Below are 20,012 nucleotides of genomic sequence, written 5' to 3'. Positions count from 1 at the left end.
GTGTATGTTGTCCATATCTCATTCCAAGTAATTGCTGCTATAGCTATGCAAATCTTAATTAACACCAGAGAATGAATGTAGAATGAGCCTATTAAAAAAAAAGTAATTTAGACTTGATGGAAACCTGATTCTCCTTTTTTTTCCTTTAGCAGACAAACAACCTAATTAAAAACTAAAATTTAATCAATAAATGGTTTTGAGATTGGTAGGCTTCTGTATTCTTTTGGTCATGATTTGAAAAGTATCTTGGTAACACTGTTTTACGATACAATAGTGAACTCAGATTACATTGGCTAACTTGGGATGTAATGTGCAATGAAAAGAGTATTATAATTGCTGTTCAACAGCTCTGCTTTTTCAGTGAGATATAAAAAGGGCAAAGTTTATAATATGTATGTTAAAACCCCATAATTTTAGAGGAGGGAATGCTTAAAGATCTTTTAAATAACAAATTGAAAAGCAGTATAATAAGCCAGTGGCACTTGTAATCCACTTAGCTGCAAATGAGGTATGTGTTAATGAGAGCAGACCTGCATATTTCATTTGAAAAGTTGTCTTTTAATTAGCACCTGCAATAGAAGACTTCAGATAGTATTAAAAGAGAGGTCACATCAACCTAATGCATCATAGAACCATAGAGTAGTCCAGGTTGGAAGGGTCCTCAAATGACCTTCTGGTCCAAGGAGTCCATGGGAAGGGGAGCATGGAGATATTATCTAGAATCCTGTCTGGGCACAGCCTACAAACCTCCACTGATGGGAACTCTGCCACATCTGTGGAGTTGTTCTAGTAATCCATCTCACAGTAAAAAAATTCTTACATTGACAAACTTGTACCTGTTTCCCTCTGTCTTCCCTGTGTGCTCCATGTGTTGTGAAGAGAAAGGCTGTGTCCTCTTCGTGGCTGCCCTTTAAGCACTGGCATACTGGGGTGAGAGTTTTCCTGAGCCTTCCCTTCTCCAGGGAGGAAAGATCAACCTTCTTCACTCTGTCCTCACAGAGCAGGTCCTGCAGCCCTTTGGCCATCTTCATGCCTCCCCTTTGCACTCTCTCTAGTCTGTGTCTGGCTTGAATTACAGGTCCACAACTGGACACAGGCTCCAGGTGAAGCCTGGGAAGTGCTGAGTCGAGTGGGATGATCACATCTTTTCCTCAGCAAGTAACACCCCTGTGGATACATCCCAGAATTTCACTCACCTTTTTTTGCTGCTGCGATGCACTGATGATTAAAATGTTTGATATGTCATATCAAATAATACTAAAATGGATATGATTGCTTAGCTTGTTCTTCTTACTGAGCAGACATTTTTCTAATGAGGATTCATTCTCTTAGGACTTCATTTCTGCAAGTGAAGAGTAATACCAGCTTTTAGTAGGGCAGCTCAAAATCACTTGTGATAACAGGTTAAGTAATTTTAATGGATCAGAATTCATGCTAGAATAATTTTGGCTTTCAGAACAGCCCAGCTTCTTCACAAAGTGTTTTCTTGAGTAACTCTCCCTGCTAGCTTTGGGCATGGTTTTAGTCTCTGGGTCATTGTTCTTTTTGTCTCAGTTGGTTTTGCAGTAGTGACCTTGTCAGAAAGTAAACTTCCTTAGATAGCACTTAACCTATGAAAATTGTAGCTGGGCAATTTTCTAAAAGGAAACTCTCCTTCACTTTTCTTTACAAATTGCAGAATTTTCAAGAAAATATGCCTTGGTGAATTGTATCCTTTAATCTTGTAATAGAAGAAGTATAATATGCTCAGTGACCGTACTATCACATTTGTGTTTGTTCTGAACCCTTTAAAATAGATTTCTGTGGTTCCCATGATTTCCTAATCAGGGGGGTTGTTACTGAGATGCTATTTAGGTACTCACTTTTTGATGATGCAACAATATTCATGGGTTTTGGCTTTTTGATTCAGAATGGATTTTAGTTCAGAACTGCACATACAGAAAAGTGGGGAAATGGACATGTACAAGCTAGATATTGTTATGCTCTCTACGAGCAGTAGTGTTTGTATTCTTGCTGTGCAACCCCAAATTCTTTTTCCCTGTCTTCCCAAGCAGTGGGAAATAACAGCCTGTTTCTGCAGGCCAAGCATGAAGCTGCTTTTTTGTCATCTCTACAGTTATTTGGATCTTACCCATGCTGGAAAAATGCCCTGTTGAAAATGCGGAGACCTAAAATTGACACTAAAATCAATAATACAGGATTTTATAAAATTAATTTTTAATAGGATAATTAGAGGAAACAGTCTTCAGTTTAAAAGTCACAGTGTGTAAGCCACAGTTCTTCAGCACTTAAGTGATTGGCAGTGCTGTATTTTCATCTCTGGTGTTAACCTTGTGCTCTGTGCTCTTTTTTTTTTTTTTTTTTTTTTTTTTCTTACAAAGTAGATATCTCCACTTATGGCAGGTTAATGTAAATTATTTAATAATATTTTGTAAAAAGGGGTGTGATAGCTATGTGCAAATGTCCATGGGATATTGGAATGTTACACAGGCAGTTTGTGATCATTGTGTTTGCCAAGGTATGCCACTTAGAAATTATTTTGACATATAGAGGAAAAAAAGGAAAAAATAGTGGTTTTAAATTATATTACCTTACAGAATCATCAGAAAGAAGAAGAATGTGTTTTACATATTCTGCATAATTTGTCATGTTTAGATGTGCCTTTCATAAAATAAACAGTTGCATATTCCAGATTAACCACTGTAGTTACAATGAATAAGTAGAAGAAAACAGATTTATTATGTTGTTATTTATTGAATTTGATGTGTGGGGCATTCATCTGGCATGGTTGAAGGTAAAATATGATATTCTAAAAGCTGCTTATCTGCTTCTGCATGGGAAATATTCCCTGAAAGAGTTCTCTGAAATTTTGAGAGGTTAATCATGATATGAAATGTGGCTGAATGTTGCCTAACTGAGAATTGTACTTTTGTCAGGACTGTTGGATAAGCACCAAAGCAGCATGGTTGGTCCTAAGTCGGAAAGTTGCCTTTAAGAAATAGTAAATATACATTCATAAGTACATAAATATTGTATATGCAAATATAGATCATAGACTCCTAGAATCATAGAATAGTTTGAGCTGGAAGAGACCTTTAAAGGTCATCTGGTCCAGCCCCCTGCCATAAGTAGGGACATCTTCAACTAGATCAGGTTACTTAGAGCCCCATCCAGCCTGGCCTTGAATGTTTGCAGGAAAGGGGCAGCTACCATCTCTCAGCGCAACCTTTCACAACCCTTATTGTGAAAAAATTTCTTTCTTATATCTAGTCTGCATCTATCCTGTTTTAGTTTAGAATCATTACCCCTTGTTGTATCTCTACAGACCCTAATAAAAATCTGTCCTGATCTTTCCTGTAGGTCTTTAGGAAGGCTGCAATAAGGTCTCCCTGGAGCCCTCTCTTCTCCAGGCTGAACAGCCTCAACTATCTCAGACTTTGGTTATAGGAGAAATCCCTCTAATCACCTTCATGGACTTGCTGCAGGTCCATGTTTTTCCTATGCTGGGAACCCCTTAGCTGGATGCAGCACTCCGGTGGGGTCTCATCTGAGTGGAATAGAGAAGTAGAATCCTTTCCCTCGACCTGCTGGCCACGCTGCTTTGGATGCAGCCCAGAATACAGTTGAGTTTCTGGACTGGAAGAGCACATTGCCTGCTCATGTCCAAATTTTCATCCTCCAAGATTCATAGGTCCTGCTCTGCAGGGCTGTTCTCAATCCATTGTCCTCCAGTCTGTATTTATAGCATGGACTGCCCTGACCCGGTGCAGGACCTTGCACTTGGCCTGTTGAACCTCATGAGGTTTGCATGGCCCCACTTCTTGAGCTTGTAAATATGTTAACATTTATAGTATTGCTGCAATGTTCAGATTATGCTTAGGTAAGCATTATATCTACCCAAAAGGAAAACATTTACACCCACTTGAGGCATTACTAGCTTTCTGGCTTTCCACATTTTATTTTCAGAAGTATTATATAGAATATGTGTGTGTGTGTGTGTGTGTGTGTGTATGCTTTTTCCCTTCTGCAAAGGTTTTAGCAGTAAATAAAATTTTACTAATGCATTAAATAATTCTGCAATAATTTTGACCAGACAGACCTAGTTTGAATCTTTGCCCCAGATTTTTGTTGGAACTATTGACCTTCTTCTTCAGTTCTGCCTTTCTAGTAATTTGGTGTAAAAAATAATCATATGCATATTCTTTCTATTGAAAGGCTTGGTATGGCTGTCATAAATGATTGTATATATAAAAATACATGGCTGCTTAGTAACAAAGTTCTTGTAAACATTTGGTCTGTAAAAAATGAGTTTCAGAAATGCAGAGTTTAAGATCAGATCTGCTTTTCCACTGTTTCCTCTCCTACTGTCCTTTTGAAGGCCTTCTGCTGGTCTTTCTGACTATTGGTGCAGATAAATATACCAAGAATTGATGATGTATATGGAAGCTGTGATGTATATGAATAACAGAAGGCAGCACTGAATTGGAAATTGTCATATCAGGAATTAATAAAATCTATACAGAAAAAGAACTGTAAAGGTAAATTTCACTGGAACTCTTCACTGTGTAATTAAATACATCCTGGTAAATGGTTTTTCTTTCTGCTATCAAACTCAAACAAGACTTTCTAATCTGAAATCAGAAGCATCATCTGCTGTTACAGTGTTGCAGACAGCAGTCAGCTTTTATGTGTGATACTGTTATAAACTGTAAGAAGAGAAGTTTTGGCACCACACGTAGGAGCAAGGGTGAAGCATCTATCAACTCTTCACATTCCCTTTTCTGAGCATGGAAGCTCTGCCTTGCATTTGCTCTCATTGCAGTGGGTTTTGCTACATCTGACATTTCATTCCTAGCTATGAATGTGTTCTCCAGAAAAGTGATGGAAGTACTGTTTCTCAAAAGCTAATTGCTTCAAAGTGATCCTGTGATGGTTGAAGCTATAAATTTCTCAAAATAATCATGTAATGTAATCTGATGTTTACCTGTTCCCTGGAAAGGCCACAGCTGTGTTTCCTTCTGTCATATACACACCACCTCTTCTAATTGGGTTTTAATGGTAGGTGGCACAGGTTGAATGAATAGTGATATACTTAGAATAAATTAAAACTGAGAACTCTGCTTAAATATCTTTCTTATATTACAGAAATATATTAAAATGAGAAGAGAAAGGAGGAAATATATTCTAATCCGTGACATGATGTGTTGAAGTTGAGACTATCCATAGTCTCTGTATAAGAACTCTGAGTTGTTATGTTGAAAAACAAGACTGTACATGCCTTCATGCAAATATATTTAAATGGAAGCACTAATATTGATACAAGTAATAAACTGGAGTGAAAACACTGTTAGGTTTTTTCTATATTCTGAAACTTAGTTCTTTCAGTAGGGAAGGGGGAAAATTTTTGGAGTCTCTTTTTAATAGATATAAATATTCCAACTATTACATTTTGAGAAATCAGTAAAACAGGATCATCTATTAATACTAGTCACACAGGCTTAAAGCAGTGTTGTAAACAGTAATTCAAAATGTCTGGTTTCTGCACCAGTGGAGACAGGGAGGTATTTATTCAGTAAGAGATGAAAGGCATGTGCGGTACTAAATAACATTCTTACAGAACAAATCTAGCAAAAATCTGGGTTTTCATAATATTAGTCTCTATGCAGTTTATTAAATATTTGAAAAATACTATATTTTTGCAAAAGGATTCTGTCATGAATGTTCTAAATATGTGAAATGCTTGTTTCAGTAAATGATTGCATTTAAATTTTCAGTCTTCTATGTTAAACGCCTTTACATTCAGGGAACCTAAACTACTTTGGAATATGACAAGAGATATTTTTTTTAATACATGTGTCTGACTGAGAAAATGAGAACATTAAATTATTAATTCCTGACAGTCCTTTTGCTTGAAAATTATGCACAGTTCATTCCTAAATTTATCTGAAACAGTGAACCTTTGGGGAGATGTTTTTGGAACTGCCAGTCTGCAGAATGACCTCAAAAGAAGCTTATGCTTAAATGGCCAGTACATTTATTTACACACATCTCAAAGCACTAATGTGCATCAAATGGTGCAGCAGATTATACATATGGCTATTTTGCTGTCCACTGGCTTCCATTAATCAGAAATAAAGGAAGGAGGAGAACTTTGCATTAATGTGTAAGTAGCTCTGTCATAATCATAGCTGAGTTTGTAACTTTGCTTTTCAGAATCATTGCAACTGCAGTCCCCCAGCAGAGTCAAATCACAGAAGAGCAATAAAACTGACTGAGGTGGCTACTTCACATTCCTCAAGCCACCCACTTTTCCCTCAGCATAGAAGATCTAGTAGTATTCCCGTGGCTACTTTGCCTTCATGCAAGGCAGACACAAATGAAAAAGCATCTGTCATGGTTGGACCCCAGCTGGCAGCTAAACCCCACACAGCCACTTGCTCACTCCCCCCATGGGATGGGGAAGATAATCAGATGGGTAAAAGTGAAAAAACTTGTTAGTTGAGACAAAAATAGTTTAACAGGTAAAGCAAAAGCTGTGCATGTAAGCAAAGCAAAACTAGGAATTCATCACTCACTTCCCGTAGGCAGGCATCCCCAGGAAACTGGGGCTCCATCATGTGTAACAGTGGCTTGGGAAGACAAATGCCATCACTCCAAAGGTCCTCCTCTTCCTTCTTCCCACTGCTTTATATACTGAGCATGGCATCATGTGTAGAGTGTGGAATATCCCTTTCGTAGTTGGCATCACCTGTCCTGGCTGTGTCCCCTGACAACTCCTTGTGCACCCCCAGCCTCCTCACGAGTGGAGAAAAGGCCTTGACACTGTGCAAGCACTGCTTGGCAATAATAAAACATCCCTGTGTTATCAACTCTATTTCCAACACAAATCCAAAACAGAGCCCCATACTGGTTACTGAGAGGAACATTATCCCAGCCAAAACCAGCACAGCATCTGTGGGTAATGGTCTTCTGAGTGGATTGTTTCACAATGCAGTCTTATGATGTTAGTAGCAGTGAACTGTTTTCAGTGTACTGTAATGTAGGGTCTTTGGAATACTGACCCTCCTGTGATGTGTGTGCCAGTCACAGCAATGTTCCTTGTGCAGAGAAAGTTTTCACTTCAACTAGTCAAATTTTGAATTCAACTAGTTTGTTCTACTAGAGAGGTCTGACTTCTGCACTGAGATTGGTTAATTTTAGACTTAACTTCTTCTATTGCCTATAAAAGCTTCCTTAAACTTGCTGTTAGGACTATTCAGTCATTATAAAGTTCAGCAGAATCTAGAGTCACCTTTGTATTTGTCAAGCTCTATATGATGACAACCCACTTGTGATATGCTTAGGTATAATTTTATTAGCCAATTCTTGCCACTTTTTCTTGAGCAGCTTGAAATCAAAAGAGAAATGGTTGCTCTGTTCCTTAAAAACACTTTTGTGATATTTTTGTTCCTGTATCTTTCGAAGTACTTAATTGCAAATTCTCTTTGAAGCATAATTCTTTTTTTGTCGTGCATGCATCCACTTTCACCTACATCAGTAAATGCATTCATGTGTTGAAATGGCTTGCAGACACCAAGACTCAGAGCAAGAGCTGTAGATTCTTATGGATAATTAGCTCAATGTGCCTGGCAAGTGTGTTAGTATGGAGGTATGAATAAAGTCTGTGCAAAGTACTTTTAGAAAAGGGGAAGAATGGACTTTTTTCCCAATGCAAAGTTTCTTTATGTACTCTTGACTAAATTAGCATATCACGAATAACTTCATGGATTCTAAAATGCAAATTTTAATTCTGGAGCAGAGATGAGTGTATTTTGTCTGATACATGGCTACCAAATTTGGACCTTCTCAGTAAGACATCTATTTAAAATCTTACTAAAAATGTTGGTGTGCAGGGACTCCTGAAAAGTGAGTAGTGTGTCCTGTTGTTGATGTTGTTGCCCTTAGGGAAGTTTTAAGTGGGCTTTTTGTAATTGGTTGATTTTTGTTTTGTTTTGTTTTGTTTTTTTCTCAAGGATGTTAATGTGCCATCTTCTTTGGGAAAGAAGTCTTTACAAAATCTGAACTACATTGCAGTCCGAAAAATATCTCAGAAATTGAGCACATCTTTGATGGGGGCAGGGTAGGAGGGAATAGACAGCTTTAATTATTCTCATGGTGTTAAGATATTAATAATTTTCACTTTAAAAGTTGTTCTGTTGCTCTTTTAGATGGTCCAGCTGAAGCATCTGTTACAAATGGAGGCACTGCTGCTGTCACAGCACTGAATGATGACCTGGATATCTTTGGCCCAATGATCTCTAATCCTTTACCAGCAGCTGCAGTACCTCCTGCTCAGGTAAAATTTAATGACTGTATTTCGTTATATCTATGTATAAATATGTGCATGCACATGTGTATTTTCCTTCAGGGAATTGTTCATTCACACAGAAGGAATGCACGCTTCTCAACACATCTTAAGCACCTTATGACTGGAGATACTTAAACCGTAACACTGATATTTTTTTCACCTCTTCAAGCTTCTGCACCGCTTGGATATAGAAGTAGATGGTGTGGTTATCTAGCTAAACTGGATTCTGTTTTACTCTGGTGATGGTAGTAATGTTTTCTTCTCATTTATATTCTTTTGTCTTGGTTTTTTTTTTAATAGGTGTTGCTGAATATAACTTTATGTTCTGAGGTTATTTGGCATCAAGTCATCGTTTTTAAGACCTCTTATTGCTTTGTTATGCTGGTATTTAGGAAAGGCTGCAGCAGATGCTTCTCTCTTAGACCTGCTAAAAATGTGGGGTCTAAGGTTTCATACTCAAAAATTAAGAATGGATATCAAGAAAAATTAATATTGCTACCTTGACTGATCTGTCTTTTGTCTCAACTTGGAGCTTGTATGTCTTTTTCCTCAAGGAAGAGTAGCATAACTCCTGCACCTGGCCTGCTCCTTCTTATAGCCATGATAGTTTGGAAGCAAACCAAACACCATGCCTGTTGTAGCCTGGAAAGGCAGCTTTGGGACACACAAAGAAACTGATTGAAGCTGCAGCTCTCCTAAAAAGTAGCTGTCCAACTCAAAGAGCAAGGTGTTGGTGATGGACATGTGCAAGCTTCCTTAACCCAGACTGGCTTCTGAGAGGGACATTTTGGAGTAATAGTGGGCTAGCTTTCTCATCTGGGGCATCTTGTTAAGGTCATTTAGAAGTTTACTTTTGTGTAGGGCTTTCTGTCCCACTCTCCTGAACCAGAAAGAATTGTATGTATTCTTGAATTTATGATTTTGGAACACATGATCTGTACTTGTTTCTCTTCATCCTTTAGTTTTCATAGTATGTACAGTGGAAGGGATAATGATGAAAGGGAGTTCTGAGTGCCTCAAAGCATATATGTGCTATTAAACAGATTTTATTTGTTATCCTTTGCTCTCCCTTTCCCTGCTTACTGCTGAGGGCTGACTTTGTGCCACATGCTAGACAGGGTTTCAGAAACCACATTTCTTTTTAAATATTATGCTACAGATAGAGCTAACTTCCCACCACGCATTAAGCTACCCATAAAAAGTGAGGGAAATAACATGTATATTTGCATTTAGATTTGGATGTGTTAGCTAAAATTGCAAAGGAAATTGTTGGTGTAGATATTCTTATCTCTTGTAGAGTCTCTGGTCAAAGTACCAGTATTTGAGTGCTTGTTGTCTGCTATTCTAATGCCTTATGTTAAAATTGATCCCTGTAGAGCTAGATGTGAAAAGCAGTAAGCCCTTTCTAGCTTCCCTGAGTTTTTAATTTATTACGTTTGGGTGTAGGTTGAGTAAATTCAAATCTAGAATTATGACCTCTTCACTTGGACTCAAAATACATGGGCCAGTGGTAGTATTGTATATAATGGGTGGCACTGAATTCTGAGTTTCCCCCATTCCAGCCATTCTGAAGCTGTGAATGATAACTTTTGTGTGTAGTTACTGCATGCCCAGGAGAAAAGAGCTGCCTGAGAAAGGAAAGAAAAGCCTTCTTTTATTTCTCTTCCATGGACATGTGATGTGACCTGCTGGTTAAAGAATTATTTAGCTGTAGAATGCAAAAAATCCAAAAGAAAGCAAAATATTTAAGAGTGAAAAAAAGCAAAGTGAAGGGTGATACCCTAAGGGATGATGACTAGTGATGGGTTAAATAATGGAGTAGCTGCTAAAATATACTGAATTATATGTATATATAATATTCTAAATGCATTTCTGTAATAAAGATTTGATCACTGGACCTTTTATGAGAGGAATATTATGACATGTTGTTCATCTTCGTGCTAGTTCTTACACTAAGCATGGTACTTACTAAATTGATTAAAAAGTGGTAGAGAGGACAATACTATTCTCAATATCTAGTGAGTATCACCTTGTTTATATACTAGAAAACATGAATATATTCACTTGCTGTAAACAAACCTGTCCAGATTTGTAGTGACATTTTTCTTTCTTCTGAGTGCTGTAATCAGGAGGAACAAACAGAACTCTCAACAAGCATTTTTTTATCAAGCACACGATCCTTATGGTGTATTGCAAGTTTTAATTCTTGATTATCTTCTGTTTTTAATCAGTAATCTCAAAGAAAATGTAATGTAATCAGATAATCTCTACAGATAAGAGACAGAAACACGGGTAGGTAGTAGCAGAAGACAGTTTTCTGATGGTGATTACTTGGGTTACTTGCTAAAGTGGGGCAAAGAGAATATTACTCTGTTTTTCTTCAGGATTATCAATACCTTGCACGTGGTATCTAGTCTATGAACTGAGACTGGGCAGGAGCTGGCTCTCATTTGGCAGTGCTATAAGTATTTTGTAAGATCTTTCACCTTGAAACATAGATAAAACTTGTATGGGATTCAGAGAAGAGTTAGGAGAATACAGGGCACCTTATTATGAGAGGGTTTAAGGACTTGGTCTGTTTAAATTTCTTGAAGTAAATAAGAGGTGTGATTATAGTCTGAAATTATTTTGTATGGCATTAAATGGTGAAGTGGGTATGAACTCAGATCAGCAGTTGAGTAACCCTAACATTCCATTCCTGTGCTTGAAAACAGAAAATTTAAAGTAGAAGTCCATGGCCAAACCTTTATTTGAATTTGTTTGAATATCTATTAACAGAATGTATTGAAAATTCAAAAGGTTAAGTAGAAGAAGGGGATCAAATGTGAAATAGCATGGCTTGCTTTTTCACTGAGATATTTACTATTATGTTCTGCATTGTAGGTGTGTCTGAAGTGCCACAGTGGGATTTGAGAGCTTTTCTTTGAAAAAGAAGGAAATTTATTGGTGCTCCTCAAACTGATCTGTATGACCCTTGAGTTTTCACGAGATTGCCTTTCTTTTCCATTTTAACCTGAAAGACAGCATTTAATGCTAAATGCACTCTGTTTTATGGCACTGTGGAGGACAGAAATGTCTGTTTGAATGTTTTATTATGAGACTGAAACATCACGATGTCTGCAAAACTTAGGATTTATGTCCATTGTCATAGCCAAGACATGTTTTTCAAGTGAAGACAAAAGCATTTGTTTCTCCTTTTTAAAATGTGACTTGAGCATTGATGATCATGAGCACTGAGACTCTGTTTTCAGATATGTGTCTTTTCATGGTTTTCAAAAACATTTAAAATGTTTCTTCCCACTGTCCTGTTATAGCTGGATGCTAATGTAAACTGTTGAATTTGTAAAGGACTGGTAAAGAACAATATATGGCAGAGTAATTTATTTTTTTTAAATAGAATTTTGCCTATTAGCAAACTCAGGGGGGGTTAAGAAGAGTTACCTTAAGCAGCTCCTACAGTAGAACTAGGTAAAAGGCATGTGCTATAAATTATGCATTATTCATGAGCATGGAAAGGAAAGAACATTTCATATGTTTAGTGATGTTTTTTCAAGTGAAGCGGACATAGCTAAATTATAGGTATTAGAATAGGGTTTGTTGCTAAACATTGTAGAGGGATTGAGAAAAGGTCTATCATTTTTTCCTCTAGTTAAAACAATTTCCTACTTTTTTTTAGCCAGATGTTAATTTCAAATTTTGTATGATATGTCTTGCAGCAAAAGTGTGATCTTTATTCTTCAGTGAAATTTGTAGGGAGGAAAAGAAGGGGAGAACTGTGAGGTATTGAGTTTGGAAGTATTAATACAGTGAATTATTTAATATAAGTTTTTCTCCAAGGAGGATACTAAAATCCAGTCAACTTAAATTTTTTTGGATTTTATGTGTGTCTGTGTGGGCCTGATTTGAATTGTACTGTATTGGGAGCTGAGAATCAGTTCAGTGGCTACAAAGATGTATTTTTGTAGAAATAGTGTGTGTTTTTCAATGATTCATATCTGGAAAACTTTGGTAGCATATTTTAGATAAAGAGCTGTTCATAAATACTGGTTTTTTCCCTGAGATCAGGTGTGTGTACCTAGTATGGTTGGCATAGATTGGCAGACATGCTTCAACTTATGAATCAGTTTTGGTGATGTTAATGTGTCAAAGTCTTCAGATTTTATGTAAAAATGTGTTGTTTCAGAAGTTTGCTTTATCATGAATATTATTTAAGCAGGGTCTTACTGGAGAGCTATTTAGTCCTATTCTAATATGATCAGTTGAAATGTTTCTAGCTTCTGTTCATCTTTATTTTACCCTGTCTGTATTTTCAGGTATGTGAAAGCAAAAGTCTCATTCCTTCAAATGGAGTTAGAACAATTCCGTTGCTCCAGTGACTACAGGCTGGGCATTAAGTGGGTGGAGAGCAGCCCTGCACAGAAGGACTTGGGGGTGCTGGTCTGAATATGAGCTGGCAATGTGCACTTTCAGCCTGGAAACCCAGGAGTACCCTGGGCTGCATCAAGAGAACTGTGAGCATCAGGTCAAGGGAGGTGATCCCCCAACTGTGCTCCACTCTCATGAGACCCCCATCTGCAGTGCTACATCCAGCTCTGGGGCTCCTAACTTAGGAAAGGCATGGAGCTGTTGGAGCAAGTCCAGAGGGGGCCTCAAAGATGCTCAGAGGGATGGAGCCCTGATCCTGTGAAGTGAGGCCGAGACAGCTGGGTTTGTTCAACCTGGAGAGGAGAGAGAAGGCTCTGGAGACACCTTACAGTGACTTTTCAGTATTTGAAGGTAGACTACAGGAAAAATGGAGAAGAGCTTTTTTCAGGGAGTCTAGTGACGGGACAAGGGAAAATGGCTTCCAATTGAACAAGGGTAGGTTTAGATTAAATATCAAGAATAAGTTCTTTATTCTTTGGGTGGTGAGACTCTGAAACAGTTGCCCAGAGAAGTTGTGGATGCCCCCACCCTTCACAGTGTTCAAGGCTAGATTGGACAGGACTCTGAGAAACATGATCTGGTGAAAGGTGACCTGCCCATGTCAGGGGGTTGGAACTTGATTTTTAAGGTCCCTTCCAATCCAAACCATGAATCCATGATTTTACTCTCTTTGTATTTACTATCAAGTAGTAATTTACTACTATATTAAAGGTACTTTAAATGTCTTAGGTGGAGCACAGTGGAAGAGCTGGCATCATACTCCAGAATCAGAAGGAGTCAGCTGAACAGTCTAGAGAAACAAATTTATTTTGAGTTCTAGAGAAGGGAAATCTGAAGAAGGAGTTAGAAAGGGGACTGCAGGGAAGATAAATATTCTCAAGCCTAGGCAAGGATAATTGCAAATGAAACGGTGTATTGCTTGTTGTGAGTACTGGACATGCATCAAAAAATAAAGTTGATTTTTTACTTTATTGTAAGATTAATTATGTTCTTGGATATGATCTGAGAAAGTGATAGAAATCTTAATCTGACTTCTTTAGACAGTGTTGATAATTCCTAAAAGCAAGAGAACAAATGAGATTTCTTAGTGTTTTTCTTTGTGAACTGAATATTGTTGAGTGCTCATTTCCTCATCAGTTATTACCAGGAAATAACAGTTGATTATTTTTAATGGAACTGGGTAGATGTCTAAAAATGAAATTTGCAAAATCAAAACCAGGAAGAATTGAAATAAACCCGTCAAGTCCATTTACAGTGCAAAGAAAAAAGAGTAAGCATTGTATGCAGAACTCAAGACTTTAAAATACTTAGTACCTTGCTTACATAAGAATAATTGGGGCGCTAGGCTGTATTTTCCCTATGCAGGTAGCTCTTCCAGTCAGAAGGGAGAAAATGAAAACGTTGTGTTGTGTGATAAATAACACAAAAATGGAAAACAGTAGAAGCCTGGCTTTTCTACAGGCCATCCCTGCTTTTCTAGATGCCAGAGACGTGCAGGTGGCAGTAAAGTGCACATGTGCATTTTTCTCTCCTGCAGTCCTTCTCTCAACTCCATGTGTCCCACTGTCCACTTCTCTCTTTCACTTCCTCTGTTGCCACCTCTCTTCCAATTTGTAGGAAAAATTCTGTTGCACTAATATCATGAAACTGCTTATCAGTATGATCCTTAAGCACTTGATGAGCATTTAGGTTTAGCATAATGACTGTCTGAGAGTACTGTGTTTAGGAAAATGATTATATGAATGCCAGGTGTGTTTTTTACAGAGGTCTTGGGTAGCATGACAATGTTAGAGATACAAAAATGATGTCAATGTTGGTTGTTTTTTAACTTGGATGCCACCTGCTGTTTTCTTGCCCTGTATTTTGCATTAATTCAGCTGATGAACACTTCAGGGAGTGCTCATCCAGTGCTTTGGCTCCTTTGAGGATCTTCCTAAACCAAGCTGAATGAAGAGACATTAAATGAACATTTAATCTTAGGTTGTAAACATAACATGATCAGACCTTCAGGTTTTCAGCTGTGCCTCCTAGAGAAGAGCAAACCCCTTCCTTGCTGCCTGCAGGCAGCAGAGGGGGAGCCCCCTCGGTTTGCCCACTTGCACTGCTCCTGTGTCCTCCTCCTGCAGCCACGCACGGCTGTCACACAGGGGCTGTCTTAGGCAGGCACCACAGGAGATCCCTGTCAGGCATGGGCCTGCCTGGGTGTATGCACAGGAAAACAAGTACTGCTGCTCAGGATGGGCTTTTACCTGAATGGACTGTTAAATCTGATTCTGATATTTTTAAAGACGGGTTATGTCACACTGATGAAGAACCGTCACAAATAGAGAGGGCTTCCTACTACCCACTTAAATAAAAAATTATTTGCTTTGCAATCAGAAATTATTGTGAAAAGGAAGATGGAGAAACTTTTTTAGTACTTACAGAAAGAAATTGATAATTTAATTGTACACTGGCTAGAGAGGTTTCACAGGTCTTTTTCTGTTTGCTTTCCCTCTGTAGTGCTGTCAGCCCACTCTTGATTGCCCACCAAGTCCTATTGACTTTGGCCCAAATTGTCTGTAGTATATATACTAAATGCGCATTTTTCACTTTCGAGAAAGTCTCCATTTTTTGGTGTTTTCTCTTCCCTTTCTACAACAGTTTTGGAATTTTTTTTCACCATCAACTATGTGAATTTGCACTCCTTTCCTCTTGCTGATTCCTGGTAAATTTAGCTGGTAACAGAATTGTTCTGTGGTTTTGTTTTTTGTCCCCTAATCTATAGCATTGCATTACGCTAGAGGTTTTAGCACTTCAGAAGTCACACACTTCATGTGTTTTTTGAAGCTGCATATTGAAAGTTTGTATTGTGTTTGTAACAAATCCAGTGTGGCCATAGTGGACTTTTCAGAGCTTAAGTCAGCAGCACACTAGCAAAAGCAGCAAATTGGAGATAGTTGCTTCAAGGAAGATTATAGGAGTGTTCCATATCTGTGTATTTTGTGGTGTCCTCTTGTCTGTCTGATAAACTTGGGAATGGGATCTCAGTAAACAGACCTGGTTACATATTGAGTTCATTGACACTGGTGTTCAAAGGAAGATTTTCCTTTAGTGTGGAAAAGAGTTGAAACTCACACAAGCTTGTGGGTGCAGTAGGTATATGCTAAGGAGTTAGAGATCATTTTGCTGGACTAAAATAAGCCCATAGTTTAAGTATGATTTGCATTCCTGTCTCTTTTTCACTGTGCATGCAGTTTATTTGCATTAGAAGTTCCCACTGGTAACAGGATGAGTTGTGTATTTTAAGGAATATAACAAGAACCTATGTGCTGCCTGGTTCCCTGAGAAAGCCCCCATATGGAATTGTATGAGTATGAGCAGCAATGTAACAGCACTGAGAGACACCTGGATGTAATTTGTTTACAAAACATTCTATTGCAAGAGCAGTACAAAGCCTTGCCAGCCTGCCTGTATTTTAGTTTTTCAGTTGTAGTTTGCAGTAAGTTTTAAATAATTATGCTTTCTCAACAAGTGAAACATGCTTAAAGAACTCTAAGCCAATTATAAACAGTGTATTTTAGAAATTTTATTACTTGAAGTAGATAACTAAAATTTTGCCTTTTCTCCAAAGATACATTTCAAAGCACTTAATCTTTTGTTTTAGCTCTTCCCTAATCTATTCTGCCTATGAGAGGATTAATGAGATGTGGATTTTAATCTCCTTATTGATTTCCTAATTATTTTTCATAATCTAACTCCAGCTCTTGATTTATGCTTCTCACTGATGAAAAATGTAGAAGCAACAGGAATGAATAATCTGTATGTCTACGCCCTGAGGCTGGTTGAGGATTTAGTTTTCTTTGTTTTGTAACCTCCATCTGGTCTGATGATCTTTCCATAATGCCTGTACTGCTTCTTTCTGTGTTTAGTCATACCACGTCCTTTCAAATTCTCATTCACCTAAATTTAGTTTCTGTAAATTAATGAGGTTTTATTAAGTTGAGGGGCAAGGCTTTACAGTAAATATTTAACATCATCTTTTGCTGATTTCTTTCAGTAGTTTGTCTTGTCTTTTATTTCCCAGAGCACTTCCACTAAACCAGCAGCTGCCACCTTGTCTGGAGCAGCCGGGGATCTTGATCTATTTACTGAGCAAACAACAAAATCCGAAGAGTCAGCGAAGAAACAACTCTCCAAAGACTCCATTTTATCACTGTATGGCACAGGAACAATGCAGCAGCAAAATGCTCCGGGTAAATAATGTTGGGAAGGTTTCTGTGCCGTCCTATTTTTAATCTTTATCTAGAAAAGTTATCTTCTACAAGTATAAAGCTGAGGTTGGATACCTGCTAACTATATTCAAATGAAGGTTTCTATTCTCAGCTTTTATAAAACTGAGAAAAATTACTGCAATGTAATATGGATGCTAAAGAAAAACATACATGTGATTTAATTTATTTATAGCTGTTCAAATTATTAAGTGTACAATTTACTGAAAGATTTGTGAAGTCTGCGTCTGCCATGTAATTCATCAGTGAGGTTCTGAGTCTCCAGTGTGCAGCCAGCAGGCTGTCAAGATCCCTACAGAAGTGTCAGATCTTTGGTTTAGCTGTGTTTGTGTGAACACAAAGACCTCCAGTACAGCAATTGAAAGATTCTGGTTCACCACAGGAATGCCAAACACTTCTTAGCAGTCAATCTTGTGGTGAGTCCCTTTCCTTTGAGAGTTTTAAAGCGACTTTTTGCTTTTACCAGAAGCTAAGTTGGCAGCACAGACATACAGATGGACAAAGTTATCCTTACAATTATTTTGGTGCACTTCTGACTTATGGGATGGGGGAGGAAAATCACAAGACACTTTGCTGAAATCTTCCCTTCTCCGGTACAGGTATGTTCATGGGGTCGTCTTCTATGCCATTTACCACACAACCATCAACTCACTTTCAAGGCTTTCCAGCCATGGGAGTTCCTGTGCCAGCAGCAACTGGGATGATGGGAAACATGATGGGACAATCAGTGCCAGTCATGGGACAAAGCACAGGCGTGATGGTAGGAGTGGGAATGCCCAATGGATTTACTGGTACTGCACCAACTGGTGTGATGGGACTTCCTCAAACTGTCGTTGGACCTCAAGGTGGAATGGTGGGACAGATGGTCACACCACCACAAAATAAGTATGGATTGCAACAAAACCAACAAGCTCAATGGAACCTCTCTCAGGTAAAGACTGGCCATTCACAGACAAGAATGCTTTAGGAACGATGATGCTTTTCAGATACAAAATGTGTAGCTGTAGGAGGAAGGTCAAGTGTAGCCAAGTTAAAGACTTCTGGACTGTGAACTGCTCAGAGGCACATGTTAACAAACCAGTGAATGGTTCAATGAATGATAACTACTATGAAAGCAGAGAATAATTTTGCCAAGGTAGACCAAACTCAGTTCTCTGCTTCCATAGCTCTTCTCATCCTGTGATCAGAACCAGCCAGGTAAAAAACTTAGCTCAGCTAGAGTTACAAAGTTCTGAAATGTAAACACAGCCTTATAGCTAAAAGTGGAATTTAACTGCTTGAGGATAGCCATTACCAATGAATACTTTCATTCACAGATTTCAGGATGCTTTGGTGGTGTGTGAAGTGCTTTGTGCTCTTAACATTTTCCTGTAGATAATTTGCTTAGGTGCATCTGTTATTTATCTGTAGCATTTCCATCCTATTTTTTAAACATGTTTAAAAAGTTCTCTAGAAGGATTAATGTACATGTAGTACTGTATTTGTACATTTTCCAAGGGAACATCTTGAAATCGGGTATTTGAGAGTTTATTGGGGCAGGATGAGGCAGAGGGATCAGACCTAAATTATTCCCTTGGAGTTCAGCATGGATGAGAGCAACTATTTTTTTCATACTATTGTTTGCGTTATGATAACAATATAATAATTCCATGCTGTTTACTTAGTAATGTAGGAAGAGAATCTTAGTGACTGACTTAAATTGGATGATATAAATTTTTACTGTTCTGCACCATATTACGCTGTGAACATTTATGAAGGTAAACAGCATTTCCTACATGGATAAAACAGCCCCTGTTTGAAAACACAGGCTGTCATTCTGCTTTGAAAAGTAATTCTTAAGGGTGAGAATTTCAAAATGTCAGATCAAAAAAATCTGTGGATATACTGGTGGCAGTCTTATCCTAGGTATCTGGCTTTAAAAAGACCCATATCAGCTTTGAAATTTGAATCTTGCCTCTTATCAATTACATGTTAAAAGTTGGCTCCTAGAACAAGCTCTTCACATGTTCCTGTACCCCTTGCACATCAGATGTCAGTGTGATGACATTCCACAGTCTCCAGAATTCTGATCTAAACTCTGACTCTAGCTGAAAAGGGGGAGAGCTTGCTTTACCAGACGAATGTTTTATATAGTCTACTGCTTAAGAATTCTACTCCAGAAAAGATGAACCACTGGGACAAACATGTTTTCATCATGTTTTTTTCTATTTCCAGGTTCAGTGGTGGCTTGTTTTCTGCAGATAGACAGTTTTGTGTGAAAGCACACAGAACTTAATTTTACCCTGAAATACTAGTTTGCAGTTTTAAGTAAATTTTTCACCAGTGTTTCAGTTTCATTTTGCAACCTGGTATTGTTTGCTCATGTTTAAATGAGCTCTGAGTCTTACCTAGTGCTGCCTTTAGGTTGAATCAAATGTTACTTATCCAACATCTCTACTCATTGGCTCTAATTATTAATTGCTCTAAGTGCTCTTTTGCTCTCCATCTCAAACTCATTTTGACACTGAGCACTTAAAATTGCAGTGACTACATATTTGTAAAGACTACAAATAGTTTCACAACAGCCCTGAAGTGAATGTGCTGAATCTTGAATTCTTTCCCACCTTTAAGTAGACGTTAAATTCATGTGAATTTTATTTCTTGTGGAATATTTTACTTGTTTTTTAAGGAATTACAGTATCTTGAGTAGATTCTTTAGCAAGGATGGTTAGATAATACTCAAGTTTATAAATCCACCTCATTCTTTGTTGATTGTCACCTAAATGGACAATTTCTGTAAAAACTGGTGTAGTCAAGATTATGAAGTCTTCAAAGAAATGTTGCTGGAAAAAAAAATCTGGAGCTGCAAGTGCAGACAAGACTGTATTACTGGTTTTGGTGTTTCTTTATTGCAGTTGCTACATTTTTGTTCGTTAGCTTTCAAACTGTGAAAGCAAACTTTTACCAACCAGCCACACTGGCCACCTCTT

General features: G+C 37.9%; 1 protein-coding gene across 8 annotated transcripts in view; it reads left to right on the top strand.

The window, feature by feature from the left end:
• The window catches only part of SMAP1 (small ArfGAP 1), a 115,630-nt gene that overhangs the window by 93,238 nt on the left and 2,380 nt on the right, over positions 1-20,012 (top strand). For all 8 annotated transcript variants that reach the window (XM_083857184.1, XM_083857186.1, XM_083857189.1 and 5 more), the window contains 3 exons: positions 8,208-8,335; positions 16,839-17,007; positions 17,643-17,974. In XM_083857184.1, the coding sequence (XP_083713310.1) occupies positions 8,208-8,335; positions 16,839-17,007; positions 17,643-17,974 (629 nt within the window). The remainder of the gene's footprint in view (positions 1-8,207; positions 8,336-16,838; positions 17,008-17,642; positions 17,975-20,012) is intronic.

This window comes from Zosterops lateralis, assembly GCF_965231275.1.
Source record: "Zosterops lateralis genome assembly, chromosome: 3".
NCBI lineage: Eukaryota > Metazoa > Chordata > Aves > Passeriformes > Zosteropidae > Zosterops > Zosterops lateralis.
Note: the sequence above shows the minus strand (reverse complement) of the source record. Positions and strands in the feature narration are given on the sequence as shown.